Source organism: Tachyglossus aculeatus, chromosome Y3 (assembly GCF_015852505.1).
Source record: "Tachyglossus aculeatus isolate mTacAcu1 chromosome Y3, mTacAcu1.pri, whole genome shotgun sequence".
Lineage (NCBI taxonomy): Eukaryota > Metazoa > Chordata > Mammalia > Monotremata > Tachyglossidae > Tachyglossus > Tachyglossus aculeatus.
The window spans coordinates 1,457,396-1,485,344 of NC_052095.1; the positions used below are offsets into that span (position 1 = coordinate 1,457,396).

The window sequence follows — 27,949 nt, forward strand, 5'->3', positions numbered from 1 at the left end:
ATTATTATTATAGTAAACCCTTAATAAATACCGTAAAACAAATAATCCCTGCAGTCTCTCCTACTCAGGCCGTAAATCTCTCTGTGGTATAGGGACTGTGTCCAACCTGATCATCTTCTGTCCACCCCAGCGCTTAGTACAGTGCCTGGCACATAGTGAGCGCTTAACAAATACCACAATTATCATTATTATAATAATAAACCCTTAATAAATACCAGAAAAGAAACCAACAATCCCCGTCCTCTCTCCTACTCAGACCATAAACCCCAAGTTGGACACGGACTGCCTTCAACCTGATGATCTTCTGTCCATCCCAGCGCTTAGTACAGTGCCTGGCACATGGTGAGCGCATAACAAATACCACAATTATTATTATTATTACCATTATTATTATAGTAAGCCCTTAACAAATACCATAAAACAAATAATCCCTGCAATCTCTCCTACTGAGGCCGTAAATCTCATTGTGGGACAGGGACTGTCTCCAAACTGATGATCTTCTGTCCCCCCCCCAGCGCTTAGTACAGTGCCTGGCACATAGTGAGCGCTTAAGAAATACCACAATTATCATTATTATTATTATTATTGTTGTTGTTATTATTACTATAGTAAGCCCTTAATAAATACTGCAAAACAAATAATCCCTGCAGTCTCTCCTACTCAGGCAGTAAATCTCATTGTGGGACAGGGACTGTCTCCAACCTGATGATCTTCTGTCCCCCCCCCCAGCGCTTAGTACAGTGCCTGGCACATAGTGAGTGCTTAAGAAATACCACAATTATTATTATTATTGTTATTATTACTATAGTAAACCCTTAATAAATACCGAAAAACAAATAATCCCTGCAGTCTCTCCTACTGAGGCCGTAAATCTCACTGTGGGACAGGGACTGTGTCCAACCTGATGATCTTCTGTCCACACCAGCGCTTAGTACAGTGCCTGGCACACAATGAGCACTTAACAAATACCACAATTATTATCATTATTATTATTATTATTATTATTGTTATTATTACTATAGTAAACCCTTAATAAATACCGTAATACAAATAATCCCTGCAGTCTCTCCTACCCAGGCCGTAAATCTCATTGTGGGACAGGGACTGACTTCAACCTGATGATCTTCTGTCGTCGTCCCCAGCGCTTAGTACAGTGTCTGGCACATAGTGAGCACTTAACAAATACCACAATTATTATTATTATTATTATTATTATTATTATTATTATTATTATTATTATTATTATTATTACAAACCCTTAACAAATCCCATAAAACAAGCCAACGATTCCCGTTCTCTCGCCTACTCAGGCCGTAAACCCCACGTTGGACACGGACTGTCTTCAACCTGATGATCTTCTGTCCATCCCAGCGCTTAGTACAGTGCTTGGCACATAGTGAGTACTTAAGAAATACCACAATTATTATTATTATTATCATTATTATTATAGTAAAACCTTGACAAATCCCGTAAAACAAATAATCCCTGCAATCTCTCCTACTGAGGCCATAAGTCTCATTGTGGGACAGGGACTGTCTCCAAACTGATGATCTTCTATCCATCCCAGCGCTTAGTACAGTGCCTGGCACACAGTAAGTGCTCAGTAAATACGATTTAATGAGCAAATGAATATTGTCCTCTTCTAAAGCGCTTAGTACAGTGCCCTGCCCAGAGTAAGCGCTCAATAAATACGATTGAATGAACAAATAAATGAATATTGTCCTCTCCCATTCACTTAGTACAGTGCTCTGCATGCAGTAAGTGCTCAGTAAATACGATTGAATAAACAAATGAATATTGTCCTCTTCTAAAGCGCTTACTACAGTGCCCTGCCCAGAGTAAACGCCCAATAAATACGATTGAATGAACAAATAAATGAATATTGTCCTCTCCCCATCACTTAGCACAGTGCTCTGCGTACAGTAAGTGCTCAGTAAATACGATTTAATGAGCAAATGAATATTGTCCTCTTCTAAAGCGCTTAGTACAGTGCCCTGCCCAGAGTAAGCGCTCAATAAATACGACTGCACGAACAAATAAATGCTTTGCACATAGTAAGTGCTTAATAAATGCCATTATTATTATTAGTAGTAGTAGTAGTAGTAGTAAATAAATGAATATTGTCCTCTCCCCATCACTTAGTACAGTGCTCTGCATACAGTAAGTGCTCAGGAAATACGACTTAATGAGCAAATGAATACTGTCCTCTTCTAAAGCGCTTAGTACAGTGCCCTGTGTACAGTAAGTGCTCAGTAAATACGATTCAATGAGCAAATGAATATTGTCCTCTTCTAAAGCGCTTAGTACGGTGCCCTGCCCAGAGTAAGCGCTCAAAAAATACGACTGCACGAACAAATAAATGCTTTGCACATAGTAAGTGCTTAATAAATGCCATTATTAGTAGTAGTAGTAATAGTAGTAGTAGTAGTAGTAGTAAATAAATGAATATTGTCCTCTCCCCATCACTTAGTACAGTGCTCTGCGTACAGTAAGTGCTCAGGAAATACGATTTAATGAGCAAATGAATACTGTCCTCTTATAAAGCGCTTAGTACAGTGCCCTGCCCAGAGTAAACGCTCAATAAGTACGATTGAATGAACAAAGAAATGAATACTGTCCTCTCCCAGTGACTTAGTAACAGTGCTCTGTGTACAGTAAGTGTTCAGTAAATATGATTTAATGAGCAAATGAATATTATCCTCTTCTAAAGCGCTTAGTACAGTGCCCTGCCCAGAGTAAATGCTCAATAAATACGATTGAATGAACAAATAAATGAATATTGTCCTCTTCTAAAGTGCTTAGTACAGTGCTCTGCCCAGAGTAAATGCTCAATAAATACGATTGAATGAACAAATAAATGAATATTGTCCTCTCCCAATCACTTAGTACAGTGCTCTGCGTACAGTAGGTGCTCAGTAAATACGATTTAATGAGCAAATGAATATTGTCCTCTTCTAAAGTGCTTAATACAGTGCCCTGCCCAGAGTAAGCGCTCAATAAATACGACTGCATGAACAAATAAATGCTTTGCACATAGTAAGTGCTTAATAAATGTCATTATTATTATTATTATTATTACATAAATGAATATTGTCCTCTCCCAATCACTTAGAACAATGCTCTGCACACAAGTGATCAGTAAATACGATTTAATGAGCAAATGAATATTGTCCTCTTCTAAAGCGCTTAGTACAGTGCCCTGCCCAGAGTAAACGCTCAATAAATACGACTGAATGAACAAATAAATGAATATCGCCCTCTCCCCATCACTTAGTACAGTGCTCTGCGTACAGTAGGTACTCAGTAAGTACGATTTAATGAGCAAATGAATACTGTCCTCTTCTAAAGCGCTTAGTACAGTGCCTTCCCAGAGTAAACATTCAATAAATACGACTGAATGAACAAATAAATGAATATTGTCCTCTCCCAATCACTTAATACAGTGTTCTGCACACAATAAGTGCTCAGTAAATACGATTTAAGGAGCAAATGAATATTGTCCTCTTCCAAAGCGCTTAGTACAGTGCCCTGCCCAGAGTAAGCGCTCAATAAATACGATTGCATGAACAAATAAATGCTTTGCACATAGTAAGTGCTTAATAAATGCCCTTATTATTATTATTATTAAATAAATGAATATTGTCATCTCCACATCACTTAGTACAGTGCTCTGCGTACAGTAAGTGCTCAGTAAATACGATTTAATGAGCAAATGAATATTGTCCTCTTTTAAAGTGCTTAGTACAGTGCCCTGCCCAGAGTAAACACTCAATAAATACAACTGCATGAACAAATAAATGAACACTGTCCTCTCCCAATCAGTACAGTGCTCTGCACACAATAAGTGCACAGTAAATACGATTTAATGAGCAAATGAATATTGTCCTCTTCTAAAGCGCTTAGTACAGTGCTCTGCCCAGAGTAAACGCTCAATAAATACGATTGAATGAACAAATAAATGAATATGGTCCTCTCGCAATCATTTAGTACAGTGCTCTGCACACGTGATCAATAAATACGATTTAATGAGCAAATGAATATTGTCCTCTTCTAAAGCGCTTAGTACAGTGCTCTGCCCAGAGTAAACGCTCAATAAATACGACTGAATGAACAAATAAATGAATATTGTCCTCTCGCAATCATTTAGTACAGTGCTCTGCACACGTGATCAATAAATACGATTTAATGAGCAAATTAATATTTTCCTCTTCTAAAGCGCTTAGTACAGTGCCCTGCCCAGAGTAAATGCTCAATAAATACGATTGCATGAACAAATAAATGCTTTGCACTTAGTAGGCGCTTAATAAATGCCATTATTATTATCATTATTATTAAATAAATGAATATTGTCCTCTCCACATCACTTAGTACAGTGCTCTGCGTACAGTAAGTGCTCAGTACATACGATTTAATGAGCAAATGAATACTGTCCTCTTCTAAAGCGCTTAGTACAGTGCCCTGCCCAGAGTAAGCGCTCAATAAACACGACTGCATGAACAAATAAATGCTTTGCACATAGTAAGCGCTTAATAAATGCCATTATTATTATTAATAATACATAAATGAATATTGTCCTCTTCCAATCACTTAGTACAGTGCTCGCGTACAGTAACTGATCAGTAAATACTCCCCTCCTCAAAAATCTCCAGTGGCTACCAATCAATCTGCGCATCAGGCAGAAACTCCTCACCCTGGGCTTCAAGGCTGTCCATCACCTCGCCCCCTCCTACCTCACCTCCCTTCTCTCCTTCTCCAGCCCAGCCCGCACCCTCCGCTCCTCCGCCGCTCATCTCCTCACCGTACCTCGTTCTCGCCTGTCCCGCCATCGACCCCCGGCCCACGTCCTCCCCCGGGCCTGGAATGTCCTCCCTCTGCCCATCCGCCGAGCTAGCTCTCTTCCTCCCTTCGAGGCCCTGCTGAGAGCTCACCTCCTCCAGGAGGCCTTCCCAGACTGACCCCCTTCCTTCCTCTCCCCCTCGTCCCCCTCTCCATCCCCTTTCTTACCTCCTTCCCTTCCCCACAGCACCTGTATATATGTATATATGTTTGTACATATTTATTACTTTATTTATTTTACTTGTACCTATCTATTCTATTTGTTTTATTTTGCTAATATGTTTGGCTTTGTTCTGTGTCTCCCCCTTTTTAGACTGTGAGCCCACTATTGGGTAGGGACTGTCTCTATATGTTGCCAACTTGTACTTCCCAAGCGCTTAGTACAGTGCTCTGCACATAGTAAGCGCTCAATAAATATGATTGATGATGACGATGATTTATTGACCACTTACTGTGTGCAGATTTAGAACAGTGCTTGGCACATAGTAAGCGCTTAATAAATACCATAATAATAATGATATAGTAGCATAATAATAATAAATATGGCCAAATGAGTGGAGGAATGAAGGCTGTGAACCCAGCCTTAATTAATTAATTAATTAATTCAATCATATTTATTGAGCGCTTACTGTGTGCACACAGAACAGTGCTTGGCACATAGTAAGTGCTTAATAAATACCATAATAATAGTACTAATATAGTACCATAATAATAATAAATATGGCCGAATGAATGGAGGAATGAAGGCTGTGAACCCAGTAGTTAATTAACTCATTCATTCATTCAATCGTATTTATTCAGCGCTTACTGTGTGCAGACTTAGAACAGTGCTTGGCACATAGTAAGCGCTTAATAAATACCACAATAATAGTAATAATACCGTAATAGTACCATCATAATTATAAATATGGCCAAATGAGTGGAGGAATTAAGGCTGTGAACCCAGCCTTAATTAATTAATTAATTCATTTATTCATTCAATCGTATTTATTGAGTGCTTACTGTATGCAAACTTAGAAAAGTGCTTGGCACATAGTAAGCGCTTAATAAATACCATAATAATAATGATATAGTACCATAATAATAATAAATATGGCCAAATGAATGGAGGAATGAAGGTGTGAACCCAGTAATTAATTAATTAATTAATTAATTAATTCACTCATTCAGTCGTATTTATTGAGCACTTACTGCGTGCAGACTTAGAACAGTGCTTAGCACATAGTAAGTGATTAATAAATACCATAATAATAGTAATAATATAGTACCATAGTAATAAATGTGGCCAAATGAATGGAGAAATGAAGGCTGTGAACCCAGTAGTTAATTAACTCATTCATTCATTCAATCGTATTTATTGAGCGCTTACTGTGTGTAGACTAAGAACAGTGCTTGGCACATAGTAAGCGCTTAATAAATGCCACAGTAATAATAATAATACCATAATAGTACCATAATAATAATAAATACGGCCAAATGAATGGAGGAATTGAGGCTGTGAACCCAGCCTTAATTCATTCATTCATTCATTCATTCAATCGTATTTATTGAGTGCTTACTGTGTGCAGACTTAGAACGGTGCTTAATAAATACCATAATACCATACCATAATAATAATAATAATATAGTACCGTTATAATAATAATAATAAATATGGCCAAATGAATGGAGGAATGAAGGCTGTGAACCCAGTAGTTAATTAACTTATTCATTCATTCAATCGTATTTATTGAGCGCTTACTGTGTGCAGACCTGGAATAATAATTAATAATAATAATAATAATAATAATAATTAATAATAACAATTAGTAATAACTTGGAACATAGTAAGCGCTTAATAAATACCATAATAATAATAATAATAATATAGTACCATAATAATAATAAATATGGCCAAATGAATGGAGGAATGAAGGCTGTGAACCCAGTAATTAACTCATTCATTCATTCAATCGTATTTATTGAGCGCTTACTGTGTGCAGACTTAGAACAGTGCTTAGCACATAGTAAGTGCTTAATAAATGCCATAATAATAATAATATAGTACCATAATAATAATATGGCCAAATGAATGGAGGAATGAAGGCTCTGAACCCAGTAGTTAATTAACTCATTCATTCATTCAATCGTATTTATTGAGCGCTTACTGTGTGCAGACTTAGAACAGTGCTTGGCACATAGTAAGTGCTTAATAAATACCATAATAATAATAATAATACCATAATAGTACCATAATAATAATAAATACGGCCGAATGAATGGAGGAATTAAAGCAGTGAACCCAGACTTAATTAATTAATTAAGTAAGTAAGTAATTCAATCGTATTTATTGAGCGCTTACTGTGTGCAGACTTAGAACAGTGCTCTGCACATAGTAAGCGCTCAATAAATACGATTGATGATGATAAATACGGCCAAATGAATGGAGAAATGAAGGCTGTTAACCCAGTAATTCATTCATTCATTCATTCATTCATTCAATCGTATTTATTGAGAGTTTACTGTATGCAGACTTAGAACAGTGCTTGGCAGATAGTAAGCACTTAATAAATACCATAATAATAATAATAATAATAATACGATAATAGTACCATAATAATAATAAATACGGCGAAATGAATGGAGGAATGAAGGCTGTGAACCCAGTAATTACCTCATTCATTCATTCAATTGTATTTATTGAGCGCTTACTGTGTGCAGACTTAGAACAGTGCTTGGCACATAGTAACCGCTTAATAAATACCATAATAATAATAATAATACCATAATAGTACCATAATAATGATAAATACGGCCAAATAAATGGAGGAATGAAGGCTGTAAACCCAGTAGTTAATTACCTCATTCATTCATTCAATCGTATTTATTGAGCGCTTACTGTGTGCAGACTTAGAACAGTGCTTGGCACATACTAAGCGCTTAATAAATACCATAATAATAATAATATAGTACCATAATAATAATAAACATGGCCAAATGAATGGAGGAATGAAGGGTGTGAACCCAGTAATTAATTAATTAATTCATTCATTCATTCAATCGTATTTATTGAGCGCTTACTGTATGCAGATTTAGAACAGTGCTTGGCACATAGTGAGTGCTTAATAAATGCCACAATAATGATAATAATACAGTACCGTAATAATAGTAAATATGGCCAAATGAATGGAGGAATGAAGGCTGTGAACCCAGTAATTAATTAACTCATTCATTCATTCAATCGTATTTATTGAGCGCTTACTGTGTGCAGACTTAGAACAGTGCTTGGCACATAGTAAGCGCTTAATAAATACCATAATAATAATAATATAGTACCATAATATAATAATAAATATGGCCAAATGAATGGAGAAATGAAGGCTGTGAACCCAGTAGTTAATTAACTCATTCATTCATTCAATCGCATTTATTGAGCGCTTACTGTGTGCAGACAGAACAGTGCTTGGCACATAGTAAGCGCTTAATAAATACCATAATAATAATAATATAGTACCATAATATAATAATAAATATGGCCAAATGAATGGAGGAGTGAAGGCTGTGAACCCAGTAGTTAATTAACTCATTCATTCATTCAGTCGTATTTATTGAGCGCTTACTGTGTGCAGACTTAGAACAGTGCTTGGCACATAGTAAGCCCTTAATAAATACCATAATAATAATAATAATAATATAGTTCCATAATATAATAATAAATATGGCCAAATGAATGGAGGAATGAAGGCTGGGAACCCAGCCTTAATTAATTAATTCATTCATTCAATCATATTTATTGAGCGCTTACTGTACGCAGACTTAGAACAGTGCTTGGCAGATAGTAAGCACTTAATAAATACCATAATAATGATAATATAGTACCATAATAATAATAAATATGGCCAAATGAATGGAGGAATGAAGGCTGTGAACCCAGTAGTTAATTAACTCATTCATTCATTCAATCGTATTTATTGAGCGCTTACTGTGTGCAGACTTAGAACAGTGCTTGGCACATAGTAAGTGCTTAAATACTATTATTATTATTCTCTGGGCCTCAGTGACCTCATCTGTCAAATGGGGATGGAGACCGTGAGCCCCAGGGGGGACAACCTCATCACCTTCTAACCTCCCCATTCATTCATTCATTCAATCGTATGTACTGAGCGCTTCCTGTGCGCGGAGCACTGTACTAAGCGCTTGGGAAGGCCACATTGGCAACGTGTGGAGACGGTCCCTACCCAACAGTGGGCTCACAGTCTAGAAGAGCTTAGTGCTTGGCACATAGTAAGCGCTTAATAAATGCCATCATCATCATCATTATTATTATTATTATCAAGTCAGTGGAATGAATGAATGAATAAATAGCACATAGTAAGCGCTTAGTAAATGCCATAATTATTATTATTATTATTATTATTATCATCATCATCATCAATTCCATGGAATGAATGAATGAATAAATAAGCGCTTAATCCATAAATCCGATTGACTATTGATTGATCGCTTCCTGTCGCCGGCAGAAGAGGCTTCCACTGAAGGCCTACTTCCCGTACGCTCCTCCCTCTCTGATCGTGGCCCTGGCCCGACACCCCGAAGGTAAGGGCGTCCCCTCCCCGCGGGACAGGAAGCGTCTGCTATGGGGGGGGGAAACTGAGGCACAGCGTGGCTGTCAGTGGGAGTCAGGGGTCGTGGGTTCTAATAATGATAATAGTTATAATAACAATAACAGCAACAATACTACTACTACTAACACTACTACTAATAAGAATTAGTAGTTATAATTATTATATAATATATATAATATAATTATATAATTGGTATATAGTAAGCGCTTAACAAATACCACTATTATTATTATTATGATTCTTGGTGCCTCAGTCACCTCATCTGTCAAATGGGGATGAAGACCGTGAGCCCCACGGGGGACAACCCGATCGCCTTGCCTCTCCCCCAGCGTTTAGCACAGTGCTTGGCACATAGTAAGCGCTTAACAAATACCCCTATTCTTCTTCTTCTTATTATTATTATTATTACTATTGGTGCCTCGGTTCCCTCATCTGCAAAATGGGGATGAAGACCGTGAGCCCCACAAGGGACAACCTGATCGCCTTGCCTCTCCCCCAGCGTTTAGCACAGTGCTGGGCACATAGTAAGCGCTTAACAAATACCACTATTATTATTATTACTATTCTTGGTGCCTCAGTTCCCTCCTCTGTCAAATGGGGATGAAGACCGTGAGCCCCACAGGGGACAACCTCATCGCCTTGCCTCTCCCCCAGCGTTTAGCACAGTGCTTGGCACATAGTAAGTGCTTAATAAATGCTATTATTAATTAATAAAAACCATCATCCTCATTTATTGAGCGCCTACTGTTTGAGAAGCAGTGTGGCTCAGTGGAAAGAGCCCGGGCTTTGGAGTCCGAGGTCCTGGGCTCAAATCCCAGCTCCGCCCCTTGTCAACTGGGTGACTGTTAGACTGTGAGCCCACTGTTGGGTAGGGACCGTCTCTATATGTTGCCAACTTGTACTTCCCAAGCGCTTAGTACAGTGCTCTGCACACAGTAAGCGCTCAATAAATACGATTGATTGATTGATTGTTTTGGGTGAGTCACTTCACTTCTCTGGGCCTCAGTTCCCTCATCTGGAAAATGGGGATGAAGACTGTGAGCCCCCCGGGGGACAACCCGATCCCCTTGGAACCTCCCCAGCGCTTAGGACATAGTAAGCACTTAATAAATGCCGTCATTATTATTATTATTACTATTACAGAGTGCAGAATACTATACTAAGCACCTGGGAGTCCCTTTCAGGACCGTCAGCCCCTTGAGGGAAGGGAACGTGTCCGTCCGTCGTTCTCTTGTACTCTCCCAAGCGCTCAGTACAATGCTCTGCACACGGCAAGCGCCCAATAAGTACGAATTGAAGAATAAATGAACGCGGGGACAACGGAACAACAAACAGACCCCAATCCCGGCCCACAACGAGCCGGCGGTCTAGAGGAGGAGACAGAGGGTGAAATCCGGCAACGGTACGTAGTGAGCGCTTCCCGCGTGCAGAGCGCTGTACTGAACGCTTGAGAAGACCCCGGAACAATCGACAGCGAGCTGGTGATTGGCGGCGAAGGTCAGTGGTTTCCGGGTCTTTGACTTCTCCGTCTCTCCCGGCCTCAGATTCATCGCCCGACCTGTGGGGTGGGCGGGTGAAGATCATCGCTGAGATGCTTGAGGAGACCATCACAGCCCCCAGGGCCTGGTGAGCCCGCCTCTTCCTCCTTCCCACCTCCTCCTCTTTCTTCCGTTCCTTTTCCTCCTTCTTCCCTTCCTCCTCCTTTTCTTTCTCTTCCTCCTTCTATTCCTTTTCCTCCTTCTTCTCTTCCTCCTCCTTTTCCTTCTCTTCCTCCTTCCCACCACCTCCTCCTTTCTTCTATTCCTTTTCCTCCTTCTTCTCTTCCTCCTTCCCACCTCCTCCTTCTATTCCTTTTCCGCCTCCTTCTCTTCCTCCTCCTTTTCCTTCCCCTCCTCCTTCCCACCTCTTCCTTCTATTCCTTTTCTTCCTTCTTCTATTCTTCCTCCTTTTCCTCCTCCTCCTTTGCCTTCTCCTCCTCCTTTCCACCTCCTCCATTCTTTTCCTCCTTCTCTACCTCATTTCCCTTCTCTTCCTTCGCATCTCCTCCTCCTCTTTCTTCTATTCCTTTTCCTCCTTCTTCTCTTCCTTCTTTTCCTCTCTTCCTCCTTCATACCTCCTCCTTCTGTTCCTTTTCCTCCTCCTCCTTTTCCTTCTCCTCCTCCTTCCCACCTCCTCCTCCTATTCCTTTTCCTCCTTCTCTTCCTCTTCATTTTCCTTCTCCTCCTCCTTCCCACCTCCTCCTCCTCCTCTTTCTTCTATTTCTTTTCCTCCTTCTTCTCTTCCTCCTCCTTTTCCTCTCTTCCTCCTTCGTACCTCCTCCTTCTATTCCTTTTCTTCCTTCCCTTCCTCCTCCTTTTCCTTCTCTTCCTCCTTCCCACCACCTCCTCCTTTCTTCTATTACTTTTCCTCCTCCTTCTCTTCCTCCTCCCCACCTCCTCCTGCTATTCCTTTTCCTCCTTCTTCTCTTCCTCCTCCTTTTCCTTCTCCTCTTTCCCACCTCCTCCTTCTATTGCTTCTCTTCCTTCTTCTCTTCCTCCTCCTTTTCTTTCTTTTCCTCCTCCTTTTCCTCCTCCTCCTTTACCTTCTCCTCCCCCTTTCCACCTCCTCCATTTCTTTTCCTCCTTCTTCTCTACCTCGTTTCCCTTCTCCTCCTCCTCCCGACCTCCTCCTCCTTTCTTCTATTCCTTTTCCTCCTTCTTCTCTTCCTTCTCCTTTTCCTCTCTTCCTCCTTCATACCTCCTCCTTCTGTTCCTTTTCCTCCTCCTCCTCTTCCTTCTCCTCCTCCTTCCCACCTCCTCCTCCTATTCCTTTTCCTCCTTCTCTTCCTCTTCATTTTCCTTCTCCTCCTCCTCCTCCCCACCTCCTCCTCCTTCTTCTATTCCTTTTCCTCCTTCTTCTCTTCCTCCTCCTTTTCCTCTCTTCCTCCTCCGTACCTCCTCCTTCTATTCCTTTTCTTCCTTCCCTTCCTCCTCCTTTTCCTTTTCTTCCTCCTTCCCACTTCCTCCTCTGTCTTCTATTTCTTTTCCTCCTTCTTCTCTTCCTTCTCCTTTTCCTCTCTTCCTCTTTCATACCTCCTCCTTCTGTTCCTTTTCCTCCTCCTCCTCCTCCTTTTCCTCCTCCTTCTTTTCCTTTTCTTCCTTCTCTTCCTCCTTCTTTTCTTTCTCTTCCTCCTTCTATTCCTTCCCCTCTCTTCCTCCTCCGTACCTCCTTCTTCAATTCCTTTTCTTCCTTCCCTTCCTCCTCCTTTTCCTTTTCTTCCTCCTTCCCACCTCCTCCTTCTTCTGTTCCTTTTCCTCCTTCTTCTCTTCCTTCTCCTTTTCCTCTCTTCCTCCTTCATACCTCCTCCTTCTGTTCCTTTTCCTCCTTCTTCTCCTCCTCCTCTTCCTTCTCCTCCTCCTTCTATTCCTTTTCATCCTTCTTCTCTTCCTCCTCCTTTTCTTTCAGTTCCCTCATCTGTCAAATGGGGGTGAATACTGGGAACCCCCCGTAGGACAACCTCATCACCTTCTAGCCTCCCCAGCGCTTAGAACAGTGCTTGGCACATAGAAAACACTTAACAAATGCCATCATCATTATTATTATTATTATTATTATTATTATTATCCCCCCACCAGCGCTTAGAACAGTGCCTGGCACATAGTAAGCGCTTAACAAATACCATTTTAAATAAACTGCAGTTTAAAGCTGTAAGCCCCAAGTGGGACAGGGGCTGTGTCCAAGCTGATAAGCTTGTATCCACTCCAGCGCTTAGAACAGTGCCTGGCACATAATAAGCACTTAACAAATACCATTTAAAAATAAAAAAAAGTTTAAAACTGTAAGACATGGACTTTGTACAACCAGATTAGCTTGTAACCACCCCAGCGCTTAGGATGGTGCCCGGCAGGAAGAGCTTAACAAATATCATAAATAAAAAAGAGCCCGGCAGGAATTGGAAATTCCCCCCCACAGCCTGAACGGAAATCAATCAATTGTATTTATTGAGCGCTTACTGTGTGCACAGCACTGTACTGAGCGTTTGGGAAGTACAAGTTGGCAATATATAGAGACAGTCCCGACCCAACAGTGGGCTTACAGTCTAGAAATCAATGAGACGGGATCACCCCAGGACATGTGTTTGGATTCCATTCCAGGTCTTGTATGGCAGGAGGAGGAGAAGGAGAAGGAAGAGGAAGAGAAGCAGGAGGAGAAGGAAGAGGAAGAGAAGCAGGAGGAGGAAGAGAAGAAGGAAGAGAAGCAGGAGGAGGAGAAGGAAGAGGGAGGGAGGCAGGAAGAGGAAGAGAAGCAGGAGGAGGAAGAGGAGAAGGAAGAGGAAGAGGAGGAAGAGAAGGAGGAGGAAGAGAAGAAGGAAGAAAAGCAGGAGGAGGAAGAGGAGGAGGAGGAGAAGCAGCAGGAGGAGGAAGAGGAAAAGGAAGCGGACGAGAGGCAGAAGGGGGAAGAGAAGGAGGAGCAGGAGGAAGAAGAGAACAAGGAGGAGGAAGAGGAGGAGGAGAAGCAGCAGGAGGAGGAAAAGGAGAAGGAAGAGGAAGAGAGGCAGGAGGAGGAAGAGAAGGAGGCGCAGGAGGAGGAAGAGAAGAAGGAGGAGGAAGAGAAAGAGGAGGAGGAAGAGGAAGAGAGGCAGAAGGAGGAAGAGAAGGAGGAGCAGGAGGAGGAAGAGAAGCAGGAGGAGGAAGAAGAGAAGGAAGAGGAGAGGCAGAAGGAGGAAGAGAAGGAGGAGCAGGAGGAGGAAGAGAAGAAGGAAGAGAAGCAGGAGGAGGAAGAGAAGGAAGAGGAAGAGAGGCAGGAGGAGGAAGAGAAGCAGGAGGAGGAGGAAGAGAAGCAGGCGGGCTGTGGGAGAGCTGGTTTCTGCTGGAGCGTGGGTATCGGCCGCTGCCCGGCAGGCGCTGAGCCCGGGGGCCGGCTGCCCCCAAGCCTCTCTCTGGCTCCTGGCCTTCCAGCACAGCCCGCCGCTCACGGGCACGCCCTCCCTGAGGGCCCGCGTCCTGGTGGGTACCCGGGCCCGGCGGATCGGGCGGATCGGGCGGATCGGGCGGTCGGTGGTATTTACTGAGCGCTTCCTGGGGGCTCGGCGCCGGACTGAGCGCTCGGGAGAGGACGGCACAACAGAGCCGGTAGACACGCTCCCTGCCCGCAAGGAGCTCACGATCTAGAAGGGGAGGAAGTCGGTCGGTCGGTCGGGGGAATGTACTGAGCGCTCGCTTGGTGCAGAGAGCTGGACTGAGCGGTTGGGGGAGGGCGGCGGAGCGGTAGCGCGGGCACGTCCCCTGCCCACGACGGGCTCGTGTCGGGCTCTCCCGGCCGCTCCATCCAGTGCTGTGGACGCAGTGAGAACGCAGTAAATACCACTGATGGAGGGAGGGAGGGAGGGAGGGAAGGAGGAAGGGATGGATGGATGGATGGATGATGGATGGATGGATGGATGGATGGATGGAGGAATAGATGGATGGAAAAGTGGGGGGATGGAGGGATGGATGGTGGATGGTCCCTAAATATGATTGAATGAATGAATGAATGAATGATAGATAGATGGATGGATGGATGGATGGATGGATGAATGAATAGATGGGTGGATGAGTGGGGGGATGGAGGGATGGTGGATGGTCCCAAAATATGATTGAATGAATGAATGATAGATGGATGGATGAAGGAATAGATGGATGGATGAGTGGGGGGATGGAGGAATCGAGGGATGGATGGTGGATGGTCCCTAAATATGATTGAATGAATGAATGAATGATAGATGGATGGATGAAGGAATAGATGGATGGATGAGTGGGGGGGATGGAGGGATGGATGATCCCTAAATACGATTGAATGAATGAACGATAGATGGATGGATGAATGGATGGTTGGGTGGATGGAGGAATAGATGGATGGAAAAGTGGGGGGTGGAGGGATGAATGGTGGATGGTCCCTAAATACGACTGAATGAATGAATAATAGATAGATCGATGGATGGATGGATGGATGGATGGATGAAGGAATAGATGGGTGGATGAGTGGAGGGATGGATGGTGGATGGTCCCTAAATATGACTGACAATGAATGGATGAATGATAGATGGATGGATGAAGGAATAGATGGGTGGATGAGGGAGGGATGGATGGTCCCTAAATATGATTGAATGAATGAATGAATGATAGATGGATGGATGAAGGAATAGATGGATGGATTGAATAGGGGGGGAATGGAGGGATGGATGGTGGATGGATGGTCCCTAAATACGATTGAATGAATGAATGATAGATGGATGGATGGATGGATGGTTGGATGGATGGTGGATGGATGGAGGAATAGATGGATGGAAAAGTGGGGGGATGGAGGGATGGATGGTGGATGGTCCCTAAATATGACTGAATGAATGAATGAATGATAGATAGATCGATGGATGGATGGATGGATGGATGAAGGAATAGATGGGTGGATGAGTGGGGGGATGGAGGGATGGAGGGATGGATGGTCCCTAAATATGATTGAATGAATGAATGATAGATGGATGGATGAAGGAATAGATGGATGGATGAGTGGGGGGATGGAGGGATGGATGGTGGATGGTCCCTAAATATGATTGAATGAATGAATGAATGATATAGATGGATGGATGAAGGAATAGATGGATGGATTGAATGGGGGGGGGAATGGAGGGATGGATAGTGGATGGATGGTCCCTAAATACGATTGAATGAATGAATGATGATGGATGAATGGATGGTTGGATGGATGGTGGGTGGATGGTGGATGGTTCCCCCTTTCTAGACTGTGAACCCGTTGTTGGGCAGGGATTGTCTCTATTTGTTGCTAAATTATACTTTCCAAGCACTTAGTACAGTAAGCGCTCAATAAATACAATTGATTGATTGATTGCTGTGCACAGTCAGCGCTCAATAAACGTGATCGAATGAATGAATGGATGGTTGGATAGATGGATAGATGAATGAATGGATGGAGGGATGGATGGTGGTTTGATAGCGGATAGTTCCCCCCTTCTAGAGTGTGAATCCGTTGTTGGGCAGGGATTGTCTCTATTTGTCGCTAAATTGTACTTTCCAAGCGCTTAGTACAGTGCTCGGCACACAGTCAGCGCTCAATAAATGCGATTGGATGAATAAAAGAATGGATGGATGGATGAATGGATGGATGGGTGGGTAGATGCGCTTAGTACAGTGCTCTGCACACAGTAAGCGCTCAATAAATACTATTGAATGAATGAATGGAGGGATGGAGGGATGGAGGGAAGGAAGCGCTTGACCCCCTTTGATTTTTCCTGGGCCGTTTGTGTGTTGTGTTGTGTTGTGTAGTGTTGTGTGCAGGCCGAAGCCCGGTCATTGCAGGGCTGCCTCAGCCTCTTGGCGGGCCGCCCGTCCGTCACCGTCCGCCAGCTGCAGGCCGCCATGACCGCCGGCCCCAGAGAGGGCGGCCCCAGGCCCCGGGGCACCCAGCAAGTAGCCCGCCACCTTCTCCTCAGCTTCCTGCTCCTCACCCCCGCGGGCCGCACCGTGGCCAGAGAGGCCATCACGCAGGTACGCGGACTCGGCGGTCTCAGGGCCCCCCAAACAGCAGCGCTTAGAACAGCGCTTTGCACACAACTTGTGCTTCCCAAGCGCTCAGTACAGTGCTCCGCACGCAGTAAGCGCTCAATAAATACGATTGAATGAGTGAATGAATCAATCGTATTTATGCAGGGCGCTGTACTAAGCGCTTGGGAAGTCCAAGTGGGCAACATCTAGAGACGGTCCCGACCCAAAAGCGGGCTCACAGTCTAGAAGGGGGAGACAGAGGACAAAACCAAACATATTAACAAAATCAAATAAATAGAATAGATGATATGTACAAGTAAAATAATCAATCAATCAATCATATTTATTGAGCGCTTACTGCGTGCAGAGCACTGTACTAAGCGCTTGGGAAGTCCAAGTCGGCAACATCTAGAGATGGTCCCTACCCAACAGCGGGCTCACGGTCTAGAAGGGGGAGACAGAGGACAAAACCAAACATATTAACAAAATCAAATAAATAGAATAGATATGTACAAGTAAAATAAATAATCAATCAATCAATCGTATTTATTGAGCGCTTACTGTGTGTAGAGCACTGTACTAAGTGCTTGGGAAGTACAAGTCAGCAACACATAGAGACAGTCCCTACCCAACAGCAGGCTCACAGTCTAGAAGGAGGAGACAGAGGACAAAACCAAACATATTAACAAAATCAAATAAATAGAATAGATATGTACAAGTAAAATAAATAATCAATCAATCAATAGAATTTATTGAGCGCTTACTGCGTGCAGAGCACTGTACTAAGCGCTTGGGAAGTCCAAGTCGGCAACATATAGAGACGGTCCCGACCCAACAGCGGGATCACAGTCTAGAAGGGGGAGACAGAGGACAAAACCAAACATATTAACAAAATCAAATAAATAGAATAGGTATGTACAAGTAAAATAAACAATCAATCAATCAATCGTATTTATTGAGCGCTTACTGCGTGCAGAGCACTGTACTAAGTGCTTGGGAAGTACAAGTCGGCAACACATAGAGACAGTCCCTACCCAACAGCGGGCTCACAGTCTAGAAGGGGGAGACAGAGAACAAAACCAAACATATTAATAAAATAAAATGAATAGAATAGATATGTACAAGTAAAATAAACAATCAATCAATCAGTCGTATTTATTGAGCGCTTACTGCGTGCACAGCACTCTACTAAGCGCTTGGGAAGTACAAGTCAGCAACACATAGAGACAGTCCCTACCCAACAGCGGGCTCACAGTCTAGAAGGAGGAGACAGAGGACAAAACCAAACATATTAACAAAATCAATCAATCAATCAATCAATCAATCATATTTATTGAGCGCTTACTATGTGCAGAGCACTGTACTAAGCGCTTGGGAAGTACCAGTTGGCAACATATTTAGAGACAGTCCCTACCCAACAGTGGGCTCACAGTCTAAAAGGGGGAGACAGAGAACAGAACCAAACACACCAACAAAATAAAATAAATAGGATAGAAATGTACAAGTAAAATAAAATAAATAAAATAAATAAATAAATAGAGTAATAAATATGTACAACCATATATATATATATACAGGTGCTGTGAGGAAGGGAAGGAGGTAAGATGGGGGGATGGAGAGGGGGACGAGGGGGAGAGGAAGGAAGGGGCTCAGTCTGGGAAGGCCTCCTGGAGGAGGTGAGCTCTCAGCAGGGCCTTGAAGGGAAAATCAAATAAATAGAATAGATATGTACAATTAAAATAAATAATCAATCAATCAATCGTATTTATTGAGCACTTACTGCGTGCAGAGCACTGTACTAAGCGCTTGGGAAGTCCAAGTTGGCAACATATAGAGACGGTCCCTACCCAACAGCGGGCTCACAGTCTAGAAGGGGGAGACAGAGAACAAAACCAAACATATTAACAAAATCAAATAAATAGAATAGATATGTACAAGTAAAATAATCAATCAATCAATCAATCATATTTATTGAGTGCTTACTGCGTGCAGAGCACTGTACTAAGCGCTTGGGAAGTCCAAGTTGGCAACATCTAGAGACGGTCCCTACCCAAAAGCGGGCTCACAGTTTAGAAGGGGGAGACAGAGAACAAAACCAAACACATTAATAAAATAAAATGAATAGAATAGATATGTACAAGTAAAATAATCAATCAATCAATCGTATTTATTGAGCGCTTTCTGTGTGCAGAGCACTGTACTAAGCGCTTGGGAAGTCCAAGTTGGCAACACATGGAAACGGTCCCTACCCAACAGCGGGCTCACAGTCTAGAAATAAATAAATAGAGTAATAAATATGTACAAACATATATACAGCATGAATGAATGAATAAATACGATTGAATGAATGAATAGTAGGCGCTTAATAACTGCCGTCGTTATTACTATGGACTGAACATCTCTGCAGAGGACAGATCCGTAGAGATCTTCTCTGTAGAGAAGCAGTGTGGCTCAGTGGGAAGGAGCCCGGGCTTTGGAGTCAGAGGTCCTGGGTTCAAATCCTGGCTCCGCCAATTAGCTGTGTGACGTTGGGCAAGTCACTTCACTTCTCTGGGCCTCAGTTACCTCATCTGGAAAATGGGGATGAAGACTGTGCGCCCCCCGTGGCACAGCCTGATCACCTTGTAACCTCCCCAGCGCTTAGAACAGTGCTTTGCACATAGTAAGCGCTTAATAAATGCCATTATTATATTATATTATCTGTATATATGTTTGTACATATTTATTACTCTATTTATTGATTGATTTATTTTACTTGTACTTATCTATTTATTTTATTTGGTCAGTATGTTTGGTTTTGTTGTCTGTCTCCCTCTTCTAGACTGTGAGCCCACCGTTGGGTAGGGACCGTCTCTAGATGTTGCCAACTTGGACTTCCCAAGCGCTTAGTACAGTGCTCTGCACACAGGAAGCGCTCAATAAATACGATTGATTGATTGATGATTATTATTATTATTATCATCCGGGCAAAGGATGGACCGGAGTCGGGGGAGACGGGAGGCAGGGAGGGTCTAGGGGGATTGTGGAAGATAATAATAGTAACAGTGATGGCATTTATTCATTCCTTCATTCATTCAATCGTATTTATTGAGCGCTTACTGTGTGCAGAGCACTGGACTAAGCGCTTGGGGAGTCCAAGTTGGCAACATCTAGAGACGGCCCCTACCCAACAGTAAGCACTTACTATATGCCAAGCACTGTTCTAAGTGCTGGGGAGGTTACAAGCATCGTGGCTCAGTGGAAAGAGCTCGGACTTTGGAGTCAGAGGTCGTGGGTTCGAATCCCAGCTCCGCCACTGGTCAGCTGGGTGACTTTGGGCGAGTCACTTCACTTCCCTGGGCCTCGGTTCCCTCATCTGGAAAATGGGGATGAAGACTGTGAGCATCCTGATCACCTTGTATCTACCCCAGTGCTTAGAACAGTGCTTGGCACATAGTAAGTGCTTAACAAATACCAACATTTTTTTTACAAGGTCATCAGGCTCATTCATTCATTCATTCAATTGTATTTATTGAGCGCTTACTGTGTGCAGAGCAAGGGACTAAGCGCTTGGGAAGGACAAGTTGGCAACATAAGTACAGGTTGTCCCCCGGGGGGCTCACAGTCTTCATCCCCATTTTCCAGATGAGGTCACTGAGGCCCAGAGAAATGAGGTGACTGGCCCAAAGTCACCCAGCTGAAAATTGGCAGAGCGGGGATTTGAACCCATGACCTCTGGCTCCCCAGCCCAGGCTCTTTCCACTGAGCCATGCTAATGATGGTATTTGTTAAGCGCTTACTATGTGCCAAGCACTGTTCTAAGCGCTGGGGGAGATACAAGGTGATGAGGTTGTCCCCCGGGGGGCTCGCGGTCTTCATCCCCATTTGACAGAGGAGGGAAACTGAGGCCCAGAGAAGGGAAGCAACTTGCCCAAGGCCACGCAGCTGACGAGTGGAGGAGCGGGATCAGAAGCAGCGTGGCTCAGTGGAAAGAGCCCGGGCTTTGGAGTTAGAGGTCATGGGTTCGAATCCTGGCCCTGCCAACTGTCAGCTGTGTGACTTGGGGCAAGTCACTTCACTTCTCTGGGCCTCAGTTCCCTCATCTGGAAAATGGGGATTAAAACTGTGAGCCCCCCATGGGACAACCTGATCACCTTGTAACCTCCCCAGCGCTTAGAACAGTGCTTTGCACCTAGTAAGCGCTTAATAAATACATTATTATTATTATTCTCTGTGCCTCAGTGACCTCATCTGTAAAATGGGGATTAAAACTGTGAGCCCCACGTGGGACAGCCTGATCACCTTGTAACCTCCCCAGTGCTTAGAACAGTGCTTTGCACGTAGTAAGCGCTTAATAAATACCATCACTATTATTATTATTATTATTCTCTGGGCCTCAGTTACCTCATCTGTAAAATGGGGATGAAAACCGTGAGCACCCCGTGGGACAACCTGATCACCTTGTAACTCCCCGGCGCTTAGAACAGTGCTTTGCACGTAGTAAGCGCTTAACAAATACCATCATTATTATTATTATTACCAGAGCCCGCGACCTTCCAACCCCAGGGGTCATTCATTCATTCATTCCGTTGTATTTATCATCAATCGTATTTATTGAGCGCTTACTATGTGCAGAGCACTGTACTAAGCGCTTTATTGAGCACTTACTGTGTGCGGAGCACTGTGCTAAGCGCTTGGGAAGTACAAGTTGACTAGGCCGTGTGTGTGTCCCCTGAGACCGCCGCCCGCTCCCCAACCCGGTCCCTCTCGCCCCCAACCGGCGCTTAGAACAGTGCTTTGCACATAGTAAGCGCTTAATAAATGCTATTATTATTGTTATTAATTATTATTGTTATTAATTATTATTGTTATTTATTATTAGATGGCCCGGTCCAAGGAGGCGGCCCGCGAGGTCTTCGGCCTCCTGGCCCGGATGGCGTACAGAGCGGACTCCCTCGGCCCCGAAGCCGGCCCTCTGGCCCGGGAACTACTACAGAGCCTCCGGCCTATGCTGTAGACGCCCCCACCACCCGGGACGGGTCCTCCTCGCCACTGGAGACATCTTGGACTCCCCTGGATTTCCGGGCCCGCCTCAGAGAATCCCGAGAGAGCACCAAGTCTTGTCGGTTTCCAGTCACCCCCCTTCAGAGACCAGGAGAGAGCACAAAGTCTCGTCTGTTTCTGGTACCCCATCCCCAGTCTCGTCGGTTTCTAGTCGCCCCCCTTCAGAGATCCGGAGATAGCACAGTGTTGTCAGTTTCCAGTCCTCCGCCACTGCCCCCAAAGACCCAGAGAGAGCACGAAGTCTTGTCGGTTTCCAGTCCCCCCCCTTTAAGAGACCAGGAGAGAGCACAAAGTCTTGTCAGTTTCTGGTCCCCCCCCAAGTCTTGTCGGTTTCTAGTCTCCCCCCCGCCCCCCCCCCCCACCCGGAGACAGCACGGTGTCGTCAATTTCCAGTGCCCCGCCACTGCCTCCAAAGACCCAGAGAGAGCACGAAGTCTTGTTGGTTTCCAGCCACCCCCTTTAAGAGACCAGGAGAGAGCACAAAGTCTTGTCAGTTTCTGCCCCGCCCCAGGTCTTGTCGGTTTCTAGTGCCCCCCCCTTAAGAGACCAGGAAAGAGCACAAAGTCTTGTCAGTTTCTGCCCCCCCCAGTCTTGTCGGTTTCTAGTCTTCCGCCCCCCACCCCCACCCCCAGAGACCTGGAGACAGCACGGTGTCGTCAGTTTCCAGTCCCCCGCCACTGCCCCCAAAGACCCAGAGAAAGCACGAAGTCTTGTCGGTTTCCAGTCACCCCCCTCCCCCCCCCCAAGAGACCAGGAGAGAGCACACAGTCTTTTCAGTTTCTGTCCCCCCCGAAGTCTTGTTGGTTTCTAGTCCTCCACTCTCAGAGACCCGGAGAGAGCACGAAGTCTTGTCGGTTTCCAGGCCCCCCCACCCCCTTTCAGAGACCAGGAGCAAGCACAAAGACTTGTCAGTTTCTGGTTCCCCCTCCTCAAAGTCTTGACGGCTTCTAGTCCCCCCTCTAAGAGACCCGAAGACAGTACGGTCTCATCAGTTTCCGGTCCCACCCGCCCCCCAAGACCCAGAGAGAGCATGGAGTCTTGGCAGTTTCCAGTCCCCCCCCCACCTTTCAGAGACCAGGAGAGAGCACAAAGTCTCGTCTGTTTCTGGTCCTCCCCCGTTAGAGACCCAGAGAGAGCACAATCTCTTCAGTTTCCGGTCCCCCTTGCCACCAAAGACCCAGAGAGAGCATGGAGTCTTGTCAGTTTCCAGTCCCCCCCCAACCTTTCATAGACCAGGAGAGAGCACAAGGTCTTGTCAGTTTCTGGTGTCCCCTCCCCCCCCCCCCCCCCCCCAGTCTTGTCGGTTTCTAATCTCTCTCAGAGACCCAGAGAGCATTGCTGTTCACCAGAGAACTTGGCATGACTGACTCCATCTTGTGCATACCAGCAGGAACCCTCCATTTTGTGCAGAACAACCGCAGAGACTCATCGGCTTTCAGGCCCCCCTGCCGCCAGCACGGAGTCTCATCAGTTTCTGGTCGTTCCCCCCACCCCCCGCCCTCCAAAAACCCAGAGACAGCACGAAGTCTTGTCGGTTTCCAGTCCCCCCCCCAACTTTTCAGAGACTAGGAGAGAGTACAGTCTCGTCAGTTTCTGGTCCCCCCCCCCCCCCCGCAAAGTCTTGTCGGTTTCTAGTCTCTCAGGGACCCACAGAGAGCATTGTTGTTCACCGGAGAACTTGGCACGACTGATTCCATCTTGTGCATACCAGCTGTAACCCTCCATTTTGTGTAGAACAAGCACAGAGACTCATCGGTTTTCAGACCCCCCCACGCACCCCCAGACCTGAAGAGAGACGGGAATCAGGAAGTCTTGTCGGTTTCCAGTCCGTCCCCCCCCCCCCCCCCCCCCCGCCACACACCTTTCAGAGACCAGGAGCACAAAGTCTGGTCAGTTTCTGGTCCCCCCCCCCCGCCCCAAAGTCTTGTCTGTTTCTAGTCCCCCCCCCCCCAACAGACCCAGAGAGAGCAGTCTCATCAGTTTCCGGTCCCCCTGCCCCCAAAGACCCAGAGAGAGCAAGGAATCTTGTCGGTTTCTGATCTTTCGCCTCCACCTCAAGCCCCAAAGAAAGCAGGGAGACTTGTCCGTTTCCAGTTCCCCCAACCCGTCCCCGGAGAGCACATGAAGTCTCGTCAGTTTCCGGTCCCCCCCTTTCAGAGACCAGGAGAAAGCACAAAGTCTCGTCAGTTTCTGGTCCCCCCCACAAGTCTTGTCCGTTTCTAGTCCCCCTCTCAGAGACCCGGAGAGAGTAAGGTCTCATCAGTTGCCGGTCCCCCCCTCCCTAAAAGACCCAGAGAGAGCCGGGAGTCTTGTCGGTTTCTAGTCCCCCCCCGACCCAGAGAGAGCAAAGTCTCGTCAGTTTCTGGTTCCCCCCTCAAAGTCTTGTCGGTTTCTAGTCCCCCTCTCAGAGACCTGGAGAAACAAGGTCTCGTCAGTTGCCGGTCCCCCGTTCTTAAAAGACCCAGAGAGAGCCGGGAGTCTTGTCGGTTTCTAGCCCCCCCCCAGCGACCCAGAGAGAGCACAGAGACTCATCGGTTTTCAGTCTCCCCCCCCGCCCCCCCCCCCCCGTCCCCGGGACCTGGAGAGAGCACGGAGTCTCGTCAGTTTCCGGTTCCCCCCTCCCCAAAAGACCCAGAGCGAGAACATGAGTCTTGTCGGTTTCTAGTCCCCCCCCCGGCTGCCCATAGAGAGCACAGGGACTCATCGGTTTTCAGTCTCCCCCGCGACCTGGAGAGAGGATGGAGTCTCATCAGTTTCCGGTTCCCCCCCTCCCCAAAAGACTCAGAGAGAGCACATTAGTCTTGTCGGTTTCTAGTCCCCCCCAGGGACCCAAAGAGAGCACAGACTCATCGGTTTTCAGTCTCCCCCCGCCTCCGCGACCTGGGGAGAGCACGGAGTCTCGTCAGTTTCCGGTTCCCCCTTCCCCAAAAGACCCAGAGCGAGCACATGTGTCTTGTCGGTTTCTAGTCCCCCTCAGCGGCCCAGAGAGAGCACAGAGACTCATCGGTTTTCAGTCTCCCCCCTCCCCTGCGACCTGGAGAGAGGACGGAGTCTCGTCAGTTTCCAGTTCCCTCTTCCTCAAAAGACCCAAAGACAGCACACGAGTCTTGTCGGTTTCTAGTCCCCCCCGGCGGCCCAGAGAAAGCGCAGAGACTCCGGTTTTCAGTCTCCCCGCCGCCCCCGGGACCTGGAGAAAGGACGGAGTCTCGTCAGTTTCCGGTCCCCCCCCCAAAAAAGACCCAGAGCGAGCACATGAGTCTTGTCGGTTTCTAGTACCCCCCCAGCGACCAAAAGAGCGCACAGACTCATCGGTTTTCAGTCTCCCCGCCCCCGCGACATGGAGACAGCACGGAGTCTCGTCAGTTTCTGGTCCCCCCCTCCCCCAAAGTCCCAGAGAGAGCACCGAGTCTTGTCGGTTTCCAGTCCTCCCCGTGGCCTGAGACAGCAAGGAGTCTTGTTAGTTTCCTGTCTCCCCACAAGGTCTCCCTCCCTCAGACTGGAGAGGAATACAGCCCCCGCCCATACATCCGATTGTCATAATAAATAATTATAATAATAATGGCATTTATTAAGCGCTTACTATGTGCCAAGCACTGTTCTAAGCGCTGGGGAGGTTACAAGATGAAGAGGTTGTCCCCCGGGGGGCTCACAGTCTTCATCCCCATTTTCCAGGTGAGGGAACTGAGGCCCAGAGAAGTGAAGTGACTTGCCCAAAGTCACCCAGCTGACACGTGGTGGAGCTGGGATTCGAACCCACGACTTCTGACTCCAAAGCCCGGCCTCTTTCCACTGAGCCCCGCTGCTTCTTAGTAATAATAATAATAATAACTCTAACCCTAATTGGAGGTATTTCATTCAAACGGATTTATTGAGCGCTTACCGTGTGCCAAGCACTGCGCTAAACGCTTGGGAGAGTACAGTAAGAGGAAGCAGCGGGGCTCAGCGGAAAGAGCCCGGGCTTGGGAGTCCGAGGTCGTGGGTTCGATTTCCGGCTCCTCCCCTTGCCAGTTGTGTGACCTTGGGAGAGTCACTTCACTTCTTCTAGCCTGTGAGCCCGCTGTCGGGTAGGGACCGTCTCTATATGTCGCCAACTTGGACTTCCCAAGCACTTGGTACAGTGCTCTGCACACAGGAAGCGCTCAATAAATACGCTTGATTGATTCTCTGGGCCTCAGTTCCCTCATCTGTCAAATGGGGATGAAGACCGTGAGCCCCCCATGGGACCACCTCATCACCTTGTAAACTCCTCCGCGCTTAGAACAGTGCTCTGCACATAGTAAGCGCTTAATAAATGTCATTATTAATTAAATACCATCATCCTCATTTATTGAGCGCTTACTGCGTGCACAGCAGCATGGCTCAGTGGAAAGAGCCCGGGCTTGGGAGTCAGAGGTCATGGGTTCGAATCCCAGCTCCGCCACATGTCTGCTGTGTGACCTTAGACGAGTCACTTAACTTCTCTGAGCCTCAGTTCCCTCATCTGTCAAATGGGGATGAAGACTGTGAGCCCCACGAGGGACAACTTGATCACCATGTATCCCCCCCCGCCAGTGCTCAGAACAGTGCTTGGCACATAGTAAGCGCTTAACTCCCCCTTCTAGACTGTGAGCCCACTGTTGGGTAGGGACCGTCTCTAGATGTTGCCAACTTGGACTTCCCAAGCGCTTAGTACAGTGCTCTGCACACAGTAAACACTCAATAAATAGAATTGAATTAATGAATGAACAAATGCCATCATCATTATTATTATTATTATTATCAATCCGATGGAATGAATAAATGAACAAATACTTGTCCTCCTTCCTCCTTAGACTGGGAATCCCGCGGGAGCAGGCCGGAAATTCCAGCAGGGCCCGTCCGTCCGTCTTTTGGGAACAAATTTGAGGAATGCCGCCATTCCCACTCCTTTCAGACAGAAAGACAGAGACAAGGAATAAGAGGGGAGAGGCAGAGATGGAGAGACAAGGAGGAAGAGAGGAGAAAGAGAGACAAGGAACAAGAGGGGAGAGACAGCCTGGAGAGACAGGAACAAGAGGAAAAGGGGAGAGAGACAGAAAGACAGAGACAAGGAATAAGAGGGGAGAGACAGAGATGGAGAGACGGGACAAGAGGAGGAAGAGGGGAGAGGCAGACGGGACAAGAGGAGGAAGAGGGGAGAGGCAGGCTGGGGGAGAGACAAGCAGGCAGAGACAAGGAACAAGGGTGAGGGGGAGAGATAGGGTGGGAGAGAGACAGACAAGCAGAGACAAGGAATAAGGGGAGGAGAGACAGGCTGGGGAGACAGAGACGGAGAGACATGGAAGAAGAGGAGGAAGAGGGGAGAGAGACAGACACCGCCCCCCCCCATCCACCAGACCACAACTCTGCCCAACGTCCAATCCCTCCCCACCCCGCAAAAAAAATCCCACCTCGTCCAGGAGGCCTTCCAGGATTAATCTCCAGACCACAACTCTGCCCAACGTCCAATCCCTTCCTAAAAAAATCTCACCTCCTCCAGGAGTCCTTCCAGGATTAATCTCCAGACCACAACTCTGCCCAACGTCCAATCCCTCCAAAAAAACCCCTTCTACCTCCTCCAGGAGGCCTGCCGGGATTAATCCCCAGACCACAACTCTGCCCAATGTCCAATCCCTCAAAAAAAAAACCTTCTATCTCCTCCAGGAGGCCTTCCAGGATTAATCTCCAGACCACAACTCCACCCAACGTCCAATCCCTTCCAAAAAAAAAAAATCCTACCTCCTCCAGGAGGCCTTCAAGGATTAATCTCCAGACCACAACTCTGCTCAACGTCCAATCCCCCCAAAAAAACTTCTACCTCCTCCAGGAGGCCTTCCAGGATTAATCTCCAGACCACAACTCTGCCCAACGTCCAATCCCTCCCCCCAAAAATCCTACCTCCTCCAGGAGGCCTCCCAGGATTAATCTCCAGACCACAACTCTGCCCAATGT

The 27,949-nt window shown here is 45.9% G+C and overlaps 1 protein-coding gene and 1 long non-coding RNA gene across 2 annotated transcripts; both read left to right on the forward strand.

The window, feature by feature from the left end:
- The first annotated feature begins 9,332 nt into the window (after positions 1–9,332).
- LOC119946707 lies at positions 9,333–13,612 on the forward strand. Its single transcript, XR_005456462.1, has 3 exons — positions 9,333–9,411; positions 10,985–11,066; positions 13,574–13,612. It is a non-coding gene; the product is annotated as an uncharacterized LOC119946707 (long non-coding RNA).
- A 2,536-nt stretch (positions 13,613–16,148) lies between these two features.
- FANCC (FA complementation group C) lies at positions 16,149–22,121 on the forward strand. The gene is made up of 3 exons (XM_038768125.1): positions 16,149–16,163; positions 16,739–16,960; positions 21,819–22,121. Exons 1-3 carry the CDS (start codon positions 16,149–16,151, stop codon positions 21,951–21,953), a joined length of 372 nt encoding a protein of 123 aa, XP_038624053.1. The 3' UTR covers positions 21,954–22,121.
- Positions 22,122–27,949: the final 5,828 nt, after the last annotated feature.